At 47.1% G+C, this 16,371-nt stretch overlaps 1 protein-coding gene across 5 annotated transcripts in view; it reads right to left on the bottom strand.

Moving 5' to 3' along the window:
* WASHC2C (WASH complex subunit 2C) overlaps positions 1 to 16,371 on the bottom strand; it is a 99,449-nt gene that overhangs the window by 39,713 nt on the left and 43,365 nt on the right. For 4 of the 5 annotated variants that reach the window (XM_038743304.1, XM_038743307.1, XM_038743308.1 and 1 more), the window contains 4 exons: positions 9,850 to 10,026; positions 5,119 to 5,252; positions 1,242 to 1,334; positions 220 to 333 (listed from right to left, as the gene is read on the bottom strand). In XM_038743304.1, coding sequence (XP_038599232.1) covers positions 220 to 333; positions 1,242 to 1,334; positions 5,119 to 5,252; positions 9,850 to 10,026 — 518 coding nt within the window. The remainder of the gene's footprint in view (positions 1 to 219; positions 334 to 1,241; positions 1,335 to 5,118; positions 5,253 to 9,849; positions 10,027 to 16,371) is intronic. The other variant, XM_038743305.1, reaches the window with a different exon arrangement.

Here is a 16,371-nt window from a genome sequence, read left to right as displayed (position 1 = left end):
CTAAGCGCTGGGGTAGATACAAGGTCATCAGGATGTCCCATGTGGGGCACACAGTCGTAATCCCCACTTTACAGATGAGGGAACTGAGCCCCAGAGGAGTGAAGAGACTTGCCCAAAGTCACACAGCTGACAGATTAGAACCCACTAAGCCATGCTGCTTCTCCATAAGCTACATATCCTCTAGTGTGGATATAAGTCAGTCGACTGTGTGAAATTTACCTCCTCGTCCTCATCGTCGAAGAGTGAAAGTGGTGACTTTGGGGTGAGTTTGCTGGTGGGAAAAGATGCCGTTTTTGACTTATTCAGATTCTGAGCAGATGAAAATAAGTCCTGCTGGATCAAAAAACAAATAAAACACCCAGAAAAAGTTAACAGCAGTAAATATCGAGCATTATTAAACCAACACCCTCCTTCTGAACTGCAACTCTCCACTAAAAAAATCTTTATGTACATGAACGATGAGTTTTTAACTTTGGACTTTGAGGGTCCAGTATCTGGTAGCTCCGGTCAATTCCTTCTTTCAGAACACAAACCTTTCATTTAAGTGCCTGGAAGGGTTCATTTGTTTGGCACAAGTGTGAACTCTATCCCCAAGGTGCTCTTATCTCATCTGAGGTATTTTTGGATGGCACTTTTAAAACCCTGCTAAGGTGACTGTCTGTTAGCCCCACATGGGACAGGGGCTGTGTCTCACCTTCCGATTCGGTGCCTTGCACATAGTACACCCTTAAAAATACTGCAATTGCCATTAATATTAGGCCAAGCCCTGCGGAGACATGGGGAACTAAGGAATGCCAGAGCTTTTTTGAATTTGGACATATCCTGTAGCCTTGGAAAAGTGGGAAATGACTGAAAAGCATATGGGAGGCCGCCAGGAATGGGTTCTGATAGGTTCTCTTCCGAATTCGGTCACTTGGACTTTCTCTTTCCGAGGCCCCTCATCGACTGAGGTGCGGCAGCTCTTTTTTGCCCTACTTGGGAAACCTGAAAGTGCTATGCGGCCAGCCACAACTCCCACTTTGCGAGCATTTTTCCAAAATGCTACAGAAAATAGTTTTCCCACAGATTGTAACTGGAATAGTATCGGGAGTTACGGGCCGGTTTTGGCAGTGGCATCATAGTGGTGTGTCTACTGACTCCATTTTGTACCAGTAAATCTCTCCCACCCCGGATACCACTGAATCAAGAAAGGACCGGGAGAATGTCGCATCAGGATGGCAGTTCCAAACGGAACCCCCCACCTCGGAGTCCTCTTCGTCGGAGAATAAGCCCTTCTGTTTCTTGGAAGCTGTTTCCGACCCAGGTGGAAGGTTTTCGGCGGCCACTTGTGTAACCTTAAAAACAAAAGCCGAGGTTTTAAATCGCTGATAATAATAATAATGGCATTTGTTAGGCGCTTACTATATGCAGAGCACTGTTCTAAGCGCTGGAGGGGGGTTACAAGGTGATCAAGTTGTCCCACGTGGGGCTCACAGTCTTAATCCCCATTTTATAGATGAGGTAACTGAGGCTCAGAGAAGTTAAGTGACTTGCCCAAGGTCCCACAGCAGACATGTGGGGGAGTCAGCATTCAAACTCAGGACCTCTGACTCCAAAGCCCGTGCTCTCTCCACTGAGCCACGCTGATCTTTTCGGAAGGCACCTAATTGAACTTTTAATCAGAAATCGAGGGTGCCGATTTAGTGTTTAGTAGTCACGTCTTTCGATGGTTTTTCTAATGAAACGGAAAGGGTGAGGTGAACAGGACACTGAGGAAGGGGAAACTCAAATCCCTCTTTGTGTACTTTCTAGAATTTCTAGAATATTGTAAATCCCCTTACTGATGCCGGAGGAGACTTAAAATCCTAAATCCCCACTGCCTCTTCTCCCAGTCCCCTCTTTACCCCCTTGCACTCGGATTTGCAACCCCCCTCAGCCCCACAGCATTTATGTACGTATCCAATTGGCTTGTATCCACCCCAGTGCTTAGTACAGTGCCTGCCACATAGTAAACACTTAAATACCACAATTATTGTTGTTATTAACATCACTATTATCATCATCTCAGGCCTGGGGGTCAGAAAGACCTGGGTTCTAATTCCAACTCCGCTGCTTGTTTGTTGTGTGATCTGCATCACCTCACTTCTCTGTGCCTCGGTTACCTCATTGGGGATTAAGACTGTGAGCCCTACGTGGGACAGGGATTGTATCCAACCTGAATATTTGTATCTATCCCACTGCTTAATACAGTGCCTGGCATAAAGTAAGCGCTTAAATACCATTTAAAAAAACAAAGCCCACATGGTAGAGCATCTCCTCTTAGTTGCAGATGACACTACATGGTGACAACTCTTTATTCCCTCTACACTGTAAGCTCACTGTGGGCAGGGAATGCCTGCTTACTGTTATATTGTACTCTCCCAAGTGCTTAATACAGTGCTCTGCACGCAGTAAGTACTCAAAAAATATGATCGAATGAATATCTGCAATTTATGTAATAATAATAATGGTGGTATTTTTTAAGTGCTTACTATGTGCAAAGCACTGCTCTAAGCGCTGGTGGGGGATACACGGTGATCAAGTTGTCCCACGTGGGGCTCACAGTCTTAATCCCCATTTTACAGATGAGGTAACTGAGGCACAGAGAAGTTGACTGACTTGCCCAAGGTCACACAGCAGACACGTGGCGGAGCCAGGATTAGAAACCAACATAACCCAAATGTAGATTAATGTCTGTCCCCCCCTAGACTAAACGCTCGTTGTGGGCAAGGAACACGTCTACCGACTGTTGTCTCCCAAACGCTTAGTACAGTGCTCTGCACACAGTAAGCACTCAATACAATTGAATGAATAACGGTGGCTTATTTATTTAGATTAATATCTGCCTCTCCCCGCTCTCTCAGACTATAAATTCGTTGTGGTTAGGGAACGTGTCTACCAACTGTTATATTGTACTCTCCCCCCAGCACTCAGTACAGTTCTCTCTGCACACAGGAAGAGCTCAATAAATATGACTCATTGATTGACTCTCATGTGCACTACACCAAGAGAAGGCTTTACGATCGGGGGAAAAGAACAGAAAAAGACGGCAAGGACTTCCAGACACAAGGGAAGACCAAGAGTATTTGGGATCCTCCGGGTGACACAACATTAGGATAAGGAGGAAGTCCTAGAAATAAACGATCTTTTAGCTCACACACACTGATCAAAGCATTTCCATGTATTTTAAGATGCGTAAAGCTATCTGTTGGTATCAGCGTTCAATTGGGAAGCAGCATGGCCTGGTGAAGAAAGTACAGGTTAGGGAATCAATCAATCAATCAATCGTATTTACTGAGCGCTTACTGTGTGCAGAGCACTGTACTAAGCGCTTGGGAAGTACAAGTTGGCAACATATAGAGACGGTCCCTACCCAACAGTGGACTCACAGTCTAAAACGGGGAGACAGAGAACAAAACCAAACATACTAACAAAATAAAACAAATAGAATAGATATATACAAGTAAAATAAATAGAGTAATAAATATGTACAAACATATATACAGGTGCTGTGGGGAAGGGAAGGAGGTAAGATGAGGGGGATGGAGAGGGGGACGAGGGGGAGAGGAAGGAATGGACTCAGTCTGGGAAGGCCTCCTGGAGGAGGTGAGCTCTCAGTAGGGCCTTAGGGAATCTGATGACCTGGGTTCTAATTCCAGCTCTTCCACCTGCTCGCTGTGTGGCTATGCGCAAGTCAACTCAATTCCCTCTGCCTCGGTTTCATAATCTGTAAAATGGGGATCAACTACCTATTTCTCCCTCTTACTTAGACTGTGAGCCCCATGTGGGACAAAGACCTGGTTATCTTGAACCTATTCCAGTTCTTAGTGCAGTGCTTAGCATTTTTTTTTTAAAAAGGCATTTGTTAAGCACTTACTATGAGCCAGGCACCGTACTAAGTGGCGGAGTTAAGTAAGCACTTAACATAATTTTTACTATAATTCACTTACTTTATTTTTTTAAATTGTATGTATTGAGTTCTTAGTAATGATAATAATAATAATAATGATGGCATTTTATTAAGCGCTTACTATGTGCAAAGCACTGTTCTAAGCGCTAGGGAGGTTACAAGGTGATGAGATTGTCCCACGGGGGCTCACAGTCTTCGTTCCCATTTTACAGATGAGGTAACTGGGGCCCAGAGAAGTTAAGTAATTTGCCCACAGTTACACAGCTGACAAGTGGCGGAGCCGGCATTTGAACCCATGACCTCTGACTCCAAAGCCTGGGCTCTTTCCACTGAGCCACACCAGGCTCTGATTTGGCCCTGGGATAGATACAAGATGATCAGTTTGGACACTAATCTCCTAATCTCCTAATCTTCTAATCTCCTCACTGTACCCTAATCTCCTCACTGTACCCTAATCTCCTCACTGTACCTCGTTCTCGCCTGTCCCGCCGTCGACCCCCGGCCCACGTCATCCCCCGGGCCTGGAATGCCCTCCCTCTGCCCCTCCGCCAAGCTAGCTCTCTTCCTCCCTTCAAGGCCCTGCTGAGAGCTCACCTCCTCCAGGAGGCCTTCCCAGACTGAGCCCCTTCCTTCCTCTCCCCCTCGTCCCCCTCTCCATCCCCCCATCTTACCTCCTTCCCTTCCCCACAGCACCTGTATATATGTATATATGGTTGTACATATTTATTACTCTATTTATTTATTTATTTATTTATTTTACTTGTACATTTCTATCCTATTTATTTTATTTTGTTGGTATGTTTCGTTCTGTTCTCTGTCTCCCCCTTTTAGACTGTGAGCCCACTGTTGGGTAGGGACTGTCTCTATGTGTTGCCAATTTGTACTTCCCAAGCGCTTAGTACAGTGCTCTGCACATAGTAAGTGCTCAATAAATACGATTGATTGATTGATTGATTGACACAGTCTATGTCCCACTTGAGGCTCACAGTTTTAATACTTATTTTTAGAAGAGGTGACTGAGACACAGAGAAGTGACTTGATTAAGGTCACACAACACATGGGTGGCAGAGCTGGGATTAGAACGCAGGTCCTCTGACCCTCAGGCCTGCGCTCTTTCCACTTGGCCATGCTGCTTCTTGTCTTTCTCCCATTGCCATAAAACCCTCATCTCCCCGGCTCTCCCTGAGTACCTTCTTTCCGGACGTCTCTTTCTGATCTCCGGCTTCCTTGGTCGGCTGACTTACGGCAGCAGGGGAAGGAACTGCTTTTTCCCCAAAGAGATCACCTTCCTCATCTTCGTCAAAGAGGTCACTGGCAGGTTTGACTTCGGGTTAAAGGAAAAAAGAAATGAGTCATTCAAATATCAGAGGGTTTAACACCAAAGAATTCCCTCCCGAAAAAAGGACCTGATCAGAACAATGACAACAAGCAGGATCTTCAACACGTCGTATACCAGGAGACCTTATTTTCTCTTCGTAGTACGGTTATTAGCAGCACTAAACACCAACAGGCTAATGGAGTAGCATGGCCTAGAGGACAGAGCCTGGGAATCAGGAGGACCTGGGTTTTTTTTTTATGGCATTTATTAAGCGCTTACTATGTGCAAAGCACTGTTCTAAGCACTGGGGAGGTAACAAGGTGATCAGGTTGTCCCACGGGGAGTTCACAATCTTAATCCCCATTTTACAGATGAAGTAACTGAGGCACAGAGAACTGAAGTGACTTGTCCAAAGTCACACAGCTGCCTCTGCCACTGTCTGCTGTGTGACCTTGGGCAAGTCAGTTTGCTCCTCTGTGCCTCAGTTACCTCACCTGCAAAATGGGGATTAAGACCGTGGGAGAGGGACTATGTCCAAACTGATTACCCGGCATTCAGCACAGTGCCTGGCACCTAGTAAGCGATTAAATACCCGTAAAAAAAAAGTAGCAGGGTTGTCTGCATTGGGGTCTTGTCATAGCATTGTAAAGGAAAGGAGTCTGCAACTCGTCTGAGGAGAGGTGGTCTTCTAGCTAAATGCTCCATGGTTTTAATGGTGACAGTCACATCTTAACTCAAGGAACCCTGAAGAGATTCAATGATGTCAACATAGCTATATCTGGTCCTCCCACCAGGGTGCTGAGTGAAACCGCTGGACTCCCCTGCCGCCTTCCTGAGTACTGGGCCACCTCCGGGTCCCCGCCTCCCAACACGCACTGGCTGTGTGCAGGCCCATGGGAGATTGAACCTGGAAAGGAGGGAGGGTGAGAGAAGGAGGGTGGAAAGAAGGAGAGGGAAGGAGGGAGGAAGAGAGAGAGGGAAGGAGGGAGGAAGAGGGGGAAGGAGGAAGAGAGGAGGGAGGAAGGGGGGGAGAAGGAGGGAGGAAGGGGGGAGGGAGGGAGGAAGAGAGGGGGAGGGAGGAAGAGAGGGGGAGGGAGGAAGAGAGAGAGGGAAGGAGGGAGGAACAGAGAGAGGGAAGGAGGGAGGAAGAGAGGGGGAAGGAGGGAGGAAGAGGGGGGAAGCAGGGAGGAAGAGAGGGGGAAGGAGGTAGGAAGAATGGGGGGGAGGAAGGGAGGGGGAGGGAGGAAGAGAGGGGGGAGGGAGGAAAAGAGAGAGGGAAGGAGGGAGGAAGAGGGGGGACGGAGGAAGAGAGGAGAGAGGAGGGAGGAAGAGGAGGAGAAGGAGAGAGGAAAAGGGGGAGGAGGGAGGAAGAGAGGGGGAAGGAGGGAGGAAGAGGGGGGAAGGAGGGAGGAAGAGAGGGGGAAGGAGGGAGGAAGAGAGGGGGAAGGAGGGAGGAAGAGAGGGGGAAGGAGGGAGGAAGAGAGGGGGAAGGAGAGAGGAAGAGGGGGCGAAGGAGGGAGGAAGGGGGGCAAAGGAGGGAGGAAGAGGGGGCGAAGGAGGGAGGAAGAGGGGACGAAGGAGGGAGGAAGTGGGGGGAAGGAGGAGGGGGGAAGGAGGGAGGAAGAGGAGAGGAAGGAGGGAGGAAGGGGGAAGGAGAGAGGAAGAGAGGGGGGAAGGAGAGAGGGAAGGAAGGAGGAGGAGAGAGGGGAAAGGAGGTAGAGAGGAAGGGTGAGAGGGAGGAAGGAGAAGTGAGGGGAAGGAGAGAGAGAAGGGGAAAGAGGAGGTGGGAGGGTGGGAGGGAGGGAGGGAGAGAGGGGGGGAGAGAGAGAGGGGGGGAGAGAGAGAGAGAGAGAGAGTGTGTGTTTGTGTGTGTGTGTGTGTGTGTGTGTGTGTGGCCCCCACAAATATAACATTGGGCAATTCTGTTTGTGTCTGGACTCTTGATGATCCAGGCAACCACAGCCTGAGGCCCCTACAGCTCTCCTTCCCACCAGATATCCTGGATTCTGAACTTTGTCTTCTAAGCTGTTCTATATTTATATTATTTCACCTTTCCTATTGTTTCTGTCACCAAACATTCCCCCCCACTTATTCTTACATTGTGAGCCCCTGGAGGATCAGAGACCAAATCTAATCACCCATTTTTTTTCCCCCAGCAATTATTCATTCATTCAATCAATCATATTTATTGAGGGCTTACTGTGTGCAGAGCACTGTACTAAGCGCTTGGTAGTACAATTCCAAGCTTAGTACAGTGCTGTACACAGGAAGGGCTTATTAAATATTATGACTACTCCTACTACTTATCAGTGATCTGTAAGTATTTTCCAGAGATAGACACTAACATAGCTGCACTTGCCCATGCAGCTTTCTGACCTGGAATCCAGTATCATATCCTCCCAAGCATTTAGTACAGCGCTCTGCACACAGTAAGTCTTCAATACATATCACTGATTGATTAAATCAATCAGTGCAGCAGCGTGGCTGTGGAGAAGCAGCGTGGCTGTGGAGAAGCAGCGTGCCTCAGTGGAAAGAGCCCGGGCTGTGGAGTCAGAGGTCATGGGTTCAAGTCCTGGCTCCACCACTTATCAGCTGTGTGACTGTGGGCAAGTCACTTAACTTCTCTGGGCCTCAGTTCCCTCATCTGTAAAATGGGGATGAAGACTGTGAGCCCCACGTGGGACAACCTGATCACCTTGTTAACCTCCCCAGCGCTTAGAACAGTGCTTCGCACATAGTAAGCGTTTAATAAATGCCATCATTATTATTACTATTATTATTAAATTCCCGGTTTCTGATAAGACCAGAGAGCTGGAAAGTTAGAATGGTGGCTTTTGGGTCTGTGAGGCCTCTCTTCCTCTCACCCCTCACTAAATTCCCTGCTTGGCCTTGCTCCCAAATTCAAAGTGAAAGATGGTTCTTGCAGCGTAGCTCAGTGGAAAGAGCCTGGGCTTTGGAGTCAGAGGTCATGGGTTCGAATTCCGCTCCACCACATGTCTGCTGTGTGATCTTGGGCAAGTCACTTAACTTCTCTGGGCCTCAATTACCTCATCTGTAAAATGGGGATGTGAGCCCCACGTGGGGCAATCTGATCAGCCTGTATCCTCCCCAGTGCTTAGAACAGTGCTTTGCACATAGTAAGCACTTAACAAATGCCAATTATTATTATAGAAATTTGATGACATGTCCAATGATGGCTTGATGCCAAGATCTGATTCTATTTCACTGACATATTAATTTGCCTGGATGTGACAAAGCTATTCATCAATCTGTACCTCTTCCGTCTAAAAACTTATATGATTTCCCCCTTTTCTCCTCTTCCCCCAGAAATGCTGAACTTGGTAGCAGCCCCAAAGACTATGGCCTAGATAGACCATGGCGATAAGTAGATAAGCAGCGTGGCTCCCTGGAAAGAGCCCGGGCTTTGGAGTCAGAGGTCACGGGTTCAAATCCCGCCTAACCAACATATTCAATCTATCACCAAGTCCTGTCACTCCCACCTTCACACCACCGCTAAAATCCGCCTTTTCCTCTCCATCCAAACTGCTACCACGTTAACACAATCACTCATTCTGCCTGGATTACGGCATTGGACTCCTTGCTTACCTCCTGGCCTCCCCTCTCTCCCCACTCCAGTCCATACTTCACTCGGCTGCATTTTTCTACAAAAGCATTCACCCTCCTCCTCCTCAAATAACTCCAGCGGTTGCCCACCCACCTCCATATCTAACAAAAACTCACTACTGGCTTTAAAGCTCTCCATCACCTTGCCCTCTCCTACCTCACTTCTCTCCTTCTACATCCCAGCCTGCATATTTTGCTTCTCTACCGCAAACCTTCTCACTGTCCCTCCATCTCGCCTGTCTCACCGCCAACTTCTCGCCCACGTTCTGCCTTTGGCCTGGAATCCCCTCCCTCCTCAAAGCCCCCAGAAAAATACTCTTGCCCTTCAAAGCTCTATTGAAGGCTCGTCTCCTCCAAGAGGCCTTCCCAGACTAAGCCCCACTTTTCCTCCCCTCCCACTCTCTTCTGTCTCTCCCTAATTTACTCCCTTTGCTCTTCCCAGCCCCACAGCAATTATGTACATAACTGTCATTTTCTTTATCTGTAATGACTGGAAGCTCGTTTGTGGGCAGAGAATGTCGCTGTTTATTGCTGTATTATATTTCCCAAGTGCTTAGCAAAGTGTTCTGCACACAGTAAGCGCACAGTAAATAATAATAATAATGATGGTATTTGTTAAGCGCTTACTATCTGCAAAGCACTGTTCTAAGCTCTGGGGAGGTTACAAGGTGATCAGGTTGTCCCACGGGGGGCTCACAGTCTTCATCCCCATTTGCCAGATGAGGTAACTGAGGCACAGAGAAGTGAAGTGACTTGCCCAAAGTCACACAGCTGACAATCAGCGGAGGCGGGATTTGAACCCATGAGCTCTGACTCCAAAGCCCGGGCTCTTTCCGCTGAATGAATGAATGGATGTGGGACACTGACTGTGTTCCATCTGATTAGCTTATACCTACCCCAGTGCTTAGAACAGTGCCTGGCACATAGTACGCGCTTAACATATACCATTTTTTTTTTTAAAAAAGAAGGAATTCCAGACCTGTTAGAGCTGGTTTGCTGTTAGAGGCAACAAAAAAGTCGTCATCATCATCATCGTCATCATCAAAGAGGCCACCGGGAACTGGGGGATGCGGGGTTTTTGCTGGCGTGGGGCCAGCGGGCTTCGGAGGCTCCTTTGGTGACATAAGTGAAGAAGCACCGAACACGTCAGCACTGCCTACGGGTTGAGGAGGAAGAAAACAAAAGGAGTTGGCACACTGCAAGTACACCTGAACCTCCTCTACTCTGGAGAATCAATCAATCAATCGTATTTATTGAGTGCTTACTGTGGGCAGAGCACTGTACTAAGCACTTGGGAAGTACAAGTTGGCAACATATAGAGACGGTGGGCTACTGAACAGTGGGCTACCTACCCAACAGTGGGCTCACAGTCTAGAAGGGGGAGACAGAGAACAAAACAAAACATATTAACAAAATAAAATAAATAGAATAGAAATGTACAAAATAAATAGAGTAATAAATACGTACAATCATATATACATATATACAGGTGCTGTGGGGAAGGGAAGGAGGTAAGGCGGGGGGTGGAGAGGGGGAGAAGAAGGAAGGGGCTCAGTCTGGGAAGGCCTCCTGGAGGAGGTGAGCTCTCAGTAGGGCCTTGAAGGGAGGAAGAGAGCGAGCTTGGCGGATGGGCAGAGGGAGGGCATTCCAGGCCCGGGGGATGACGTGGGCCGGGGGTCAATGGCGGGACAGGCGAGAGCGAGGTACGGTGAGGAGATTAGTGGCGGAGGAGCGGAGGGTGCGGGCTGGGCTGGAGAAGGAGAGAAAGGAGGTGAGGTAGGAGGGGGCGAGGGGATGGACAGCCTTGAAGCCCAGGGTGAGGAGTTTCTGCCTGATGCGCAGATTGATTGGTAGCCACTGGAGATTTTTGAGGAGGGGAGTAACATGCCCAGAGCGTTTCTGGACAAAGACAATCTGGGCAGCAGCATGAAGTATGGATTGAAGTGGGGACAGACACGAGGATGGGAGATCAGAGAGAGGGCTGATGCAGTAGTCCAGACGGGATAGGATGAGAGCTTGAACGAGCACGGTAGCGGTTAATGTCCCCAGAACACAAGAGGATGTTTTTCCCTTCAACCCCTAGAGAAGCAGCGTGGCTCAGTGGAAAGAGCCCGGGCTTGGGAGTCAGAGGCCATCCTTGCTCTGCCAATTGTCAACTGCGTAACTTTGGGCAAGTCACTTCACTTCTCTGGGCCTCAGTTCCCTCATCTGTAAAAATGGGGATTAAGACTGTGAGCCCCACGTGGGACAACCTGATCACTTTGTATGCTTCCCAGTGCTTAGAACAGTGATTTGCACAGAGTAAGTGCTTAACACTGGACTCTCCCACTTGATATGTTGCCAACCTGTACTTCCCAAGCGCTTAGTACAGTGCTCTGCACACAGTAAGCGCTAAATACGATTGATGGATGATGGATGGATTCCCCGGTGCCACACATTTCATTCATTCATTCAATCGTATTTACTGAGCGCTTACTGTGTGCAGAGCACCGTACTAAGCGCTTGGAAAGTACAATTCAGCAATAGAGATAATCCCTGCCCACACTGGGTTTACAGTCCAGAAGGGAGGAGACACACAGCAAAACAAGTAAGCATTTATCAATATAAATAAATAGAACTATAGATATAGTCATATATACCTCATTCATTCATTCAATTGTATTTATTGAGCGCTTATTGTGTGCAGAGCATTGTACTAAGCGCTTGGGAAGTACAAGTTGGCAACATATAGAGACGGTCCCTATCCAACAGCGGGCTCACAGTCTAGAAGTGCTGAGGGGTGGGGAAAGTTGGGGGGTAGAGCAAAGGGAGCAAGTTGAGGCGATGGGGAGGGGAGGGAGCGCTGAGGAAAAGGGGGCTTAGTCTGGGAAGGCCTCGCACACAGTACGCGCTCAATAAATACAATGATTGATGATGATGATGATGATGATGAGGTGAGCCTTCAGTAAGGCTGTGAAGGAGCACAGTGCTCTGCATCATCAATCGTATTTATCAATCGTATTTATTGAGCGCTTACTATGTGCAGAGCACTGTACTAAGCGCTTGGGAAGTGCAAATTGGCAACATATAGAGACAGTCCCTACCCAACAGTGGGCTCACAGTCTAAAAGGGGGAGACAGAGAACAAAACCAAACATACTAACAAAATAAAATAAATAGAATAGATATGTACAAATAAAAAAGAGTAAAAAATATGTACAAACATATATACATATATACAGGTGCTGTGGGGAAGGGAAGGAGGTAAGATGGAGGGATGGAGAGGGGGACGAGGGGGAGAGGAAGGAAGGGGCTCAGTCTGGGCACACAGTAAGCCCTCAATAAATACGATTGATTGATTGAAGGAGGGAAGAGTAATTCCATTTCCCACTGGAAACTGTTCAACCCAAAACAACCCAAGGAGTAACAGACGGAGTTAGGTCACCTGATTGAAATGCTGACCTTGCCTAATTCATCAGCTGTATTTATTGAGTGATTACTGTGTGCAGGGCACTGTCATAAGCACTTGGGAGAGTACAGTATTATAGGGCTGGTAGACACGTTCCCTGCTCACATTGAGCTTACGGTCTAAAGGGGGAGGCAGAAAATAATAATAATAATGATGATAATAATAATGGCATTTATTAAGCGCTTACTATGTGCAAAGCACTGTTCTAAGCGCTGGGGGGGGATACAAGGTGATCAGGTTGTCCCACGGGGGGCTCACAGTCAACTCCCATTTTACAGATGAGGTAACTGAGGCCCAGAGAAGTATAAACAAATTACAGATTTGTACATAAGAGCTGTGAGGCTGAGGGAGGGGTGAATTACGGGTACAAATCCAAGAGCCAGGACCAGGCAGAAGGGAGGGGGACAAAAGGAAACGAGGGCTTAATCAGGGAAGGCCTCGTGGAGGAGAAGTGCCTTCAATAAGGCTTTGAAGATGGGGTAAGAAATTGTCTTTCGGATAAAAAGACCTTAGTACAGTGGTTGGCACACAGTAAACGGTTAAAAAATACCGTAACTCATTCACTCATTCAATCATATTTATTTAGCGCTTCCTGTGTGCAGAGCACTGTACTAAGCGCTTGCTAAGTCCAAGCAGCATGGCTCAGTGGAAAGAGTGAGGGCTTGGGAGTCAGAGGTTATGGGTTCGAATCCCAGCTCCGCCACTTGTCAGCTGTGTGACCTTGGGCAAGCCACTTAACTTCTCTGTGCCTCAGTGACCTCATCTGTAAAACGGGGATTAAGACGGTGAGCCCCAAGTGGGACAACCTGATCACCTTGTAGCCCCCCCCAGAGCTTAGACCAGTGCTTTGCACATAGTAAGTGCATAAATACCACCGTTATTATTATGGCTCAGTGGAAAGAGCACGGACTTTGGAGTCAGAGGTCATGGGTTCAAATCCCAGCTCCACCACTTGTCAGCTGTGTGACCTGGGGCAAGCCACTTAACTTCTCTGTGCCTCAGTTACCTCATCTGTAAAATGGGGATTAAGACGGTGAGCCCCAAGTGGGGCAACCTGATCACCTTATAGCCCCCCAGCGCTTAGAACAGTGCTTTGCACACAGAGTAACTTCTCTGGGACTCAACTGCCTCACCTGTCAAATTCACTCATTCATTCAATCGTATTTATTGAGGGCTTACTGTGTGCAGAGCGCACTGTACTAAGTGCTTGGAAAGTACAATTCGGAGACAAATAGAGACAATCCCTGCCCGCACTGGGCTGTGAGCCCCATGTGGGACACAGACTGTGTCCGATCAGATTATCTTGTATCAACCCCAGCGCTTAGTACAGTGCCTGGCACATAGTAAGCACTTAAATACCATTAAAAATAAGGAAAACCACAGCTAGACAAACTGACACAGCTCCAGCGGGGAGTTTCTTTCTGAAACTGGAGGATGAAGCAACTTGAACAAACTAGGAAGGAGGAGGGCAATGTTTCGAGAGGTCAAAAATTAACTTTCTACTAACCCACCTTCTTCTAAACTACAAGTAATGGCCTAGGAAGAAACTGTGGAACTAAAATACTGTTTCCTTTTTAATTTAACTTTTCCTTCTGTGTCTCAACTGCAACCCAGACTGAGCCCCCTCCTTCCTCTTCCCCTTCTCCCCCTCCCCATCCCCACCGCCTTACCTCCTTCCCCTCCCCACGGCACCTGTACATATGTATATATGTTTGTACGGATTTGTTACTCTATTTTATTTGTACATGTTTATTCTACTTATTTATTTTGTTAATATGTTTTGTTTTGTTCTCTGTCTCCCCCTCCTAGACTGGGAGCCCACTGTTGGGTAGGGACCGTCTCTATATGATGCCAACTTGTACTTCCCAAGCGCTCAGTACAGTGCTCTGCACACAGTAAGCGCTCAATAAATACAATGGAATGAATGAATGAATGAAGCTACATTTAAAATTCCAAGCATTTCTTGTATAAAATAATAATAATAATAATAATCGGCATTTATTAAGCGCTTACTATGTGCAAAGCATTGTTCTAAGCGCTGGGGAGGATACAGGGTGATCAGGTTGTCCCACGTGGGGCTCCACAGTCTTAATCCCCATTTTACAGATGAGGTAACTGAGGCTCAGAGAAGTTAAGTGACTTGCCCAAGATCACACAGCAGACGTGCCAGAGTCAGGATTCGAACCCATGACCTCTGACTCCAAAGCCCGTGCTCTTTCCACTGAGCCACGCTGCTTCTCTAAACACATAAGTAGAGAAGTGGAGTCGCCTATTGGAAAGAGCACAGACCTGGAAGCCAAAGGCCCTGGGTTCTAACCTTGGCCCCACCGATGTGTGACCTTGGGAAAGTCACTTACCTTCTCTGTGCCTCAGTTTTTTCATCTGAGTCGTCATTACCTGTTCCTCCTCCTACTTAGACTGTGAGCCCCATGTGGGACAGGGACTGTGTCCAACCTGATTAACTTATATCTACCTTAGTGCTTAGAACAGTGCTTGGCACACAGAACTTAAAGTCATTATCATCAGTATTATTATTATTCCCATTACTGAGTCATCACAGTTGAGGCTGATTTAAGATGCCTTCAAAATCACAGAATATGACTATGACTCACGTTAAATTGCAAATGATTGATTATTTAGCACCAACTGGAAGCAAGTGTGGCCTAATCAATCAATTAATTAATCAATCGTGTTTATTGAGCCCTTACCGTGTGCAGAGCACTGTACTAAGTGCTTGGGAAGTACAAGTTGGCAACATATAGAGATGGTCCCTACCCAGTAGTGGGCTCACAGTCTAGAAGAATGGAAATAATAATAATATAATAATAATAATGGAAATAATAACAACAATGATGGCATTTATTAAATGCTTACTATGTGCAAAGCACTGTTCTAAGTGCTGAGGAGGTTACAAGGTGATCAGGTTGTCCCACGGGAGGCTCACAGCCTTAATCCCCATTTACAGATGAGGTAACTGAGGCAGAGAGAAGTTAAGTGACTTGTCCAAAGTCACACAGCTGACAATTGGCGGAGCCGGGGCTTGAACTCATGACCTCTGACTCCAAAGCCCGGGCTCTTTCCACTGAGCCACGCTGCTTCTCTAAGACCATGTGCCCAGTAGTCAGAGGGCTTGGATTCTAATCTTCATATGCCACTTGTCTGCCGTGTGACCTTGCACAAGTCATTTCACTTCTCAGTGCTTCAGTTTCCTTGTTTGTAAAATATGGATGACGTTGTTGCCAACTTGTACTTCCCAAGCGCTTAGTACAGTGCTCTGCACACAGTAAGCGCTCAATAAATACGATTGATTGACTGATTCCTGTTCTTCCTCCTTCTTACACCAAGAGCTCCAGGAAGGGCGGGGACTGTGTCGGACCTCATGATCTTGTATCTACTCCAGCACTTAGTACATTGCTTGCAACACAGTAAGCACTCAATAAATACCACAATTATTATTATTATTATTATTAATTGACTCTAAGCAAGCTTCAGCTGAGAACTGCTTCTGCACACAGTAAGCGCTCAATAAATATGATTGAATGAGTGAATGAACCGCTTCTTCGTAACAAACCAAGATCCAAATCCATTTGCCAACATAAGTTTCTTCAGAATCTTATATGAATCATGAATCTTCAGAATAAGATACAGAAGCAGCGTGGCCCAGTGGGTGGAGCCTGGACTTGAGAGTCAGAGGTCATGGGTTCTAATCCATCCATTCATTCAATCATATTTATTGAGCGCTTACTGTGTGCAGAGCACTGTACTAAGCGCTTGGGAAGTACAAGTTGGGGACATATAGAGACAGTCCCTACCCAACAGCGGGCTCACAGGCTAGAAGTTGTCAGTGGTGTGACTTTGGGCAAGTCAATTCACTTCCCAGCTCTAACACTTCATTCATTCAATTGTATTTATTGAGTGCTTACTGTGTGCAGAGCACTGTACTAAGCGCTTGGGAAATTCAAGTTGGCAACATATAGAGACGGTCCCTACCCAACAGCGGGCTCACAGTCTACAAGTTGTCAGTGGTGTGACTTTGGGCAAGTCAATTAACATC

This window comes from Tachyglossus aculeatus, chromosome 3 (assembly GCF_015852505.1).
Source record: "Tachyglossus aculeatus isolate mTacAcu1 chromosome 3, mTacAcu1.pri, whole genome shotgun sequence".
NCBI lineage: Eukaryota > Metazoa > Chordata > Mammalia > Monotremata > Tachyglossidae > Tachyglossus > Tachyglossus aculeatus.
Note: the sequence above shows the minus strand (reverse complement) of the source record. Positions and strands in the feature narration are given on the sequence as shown.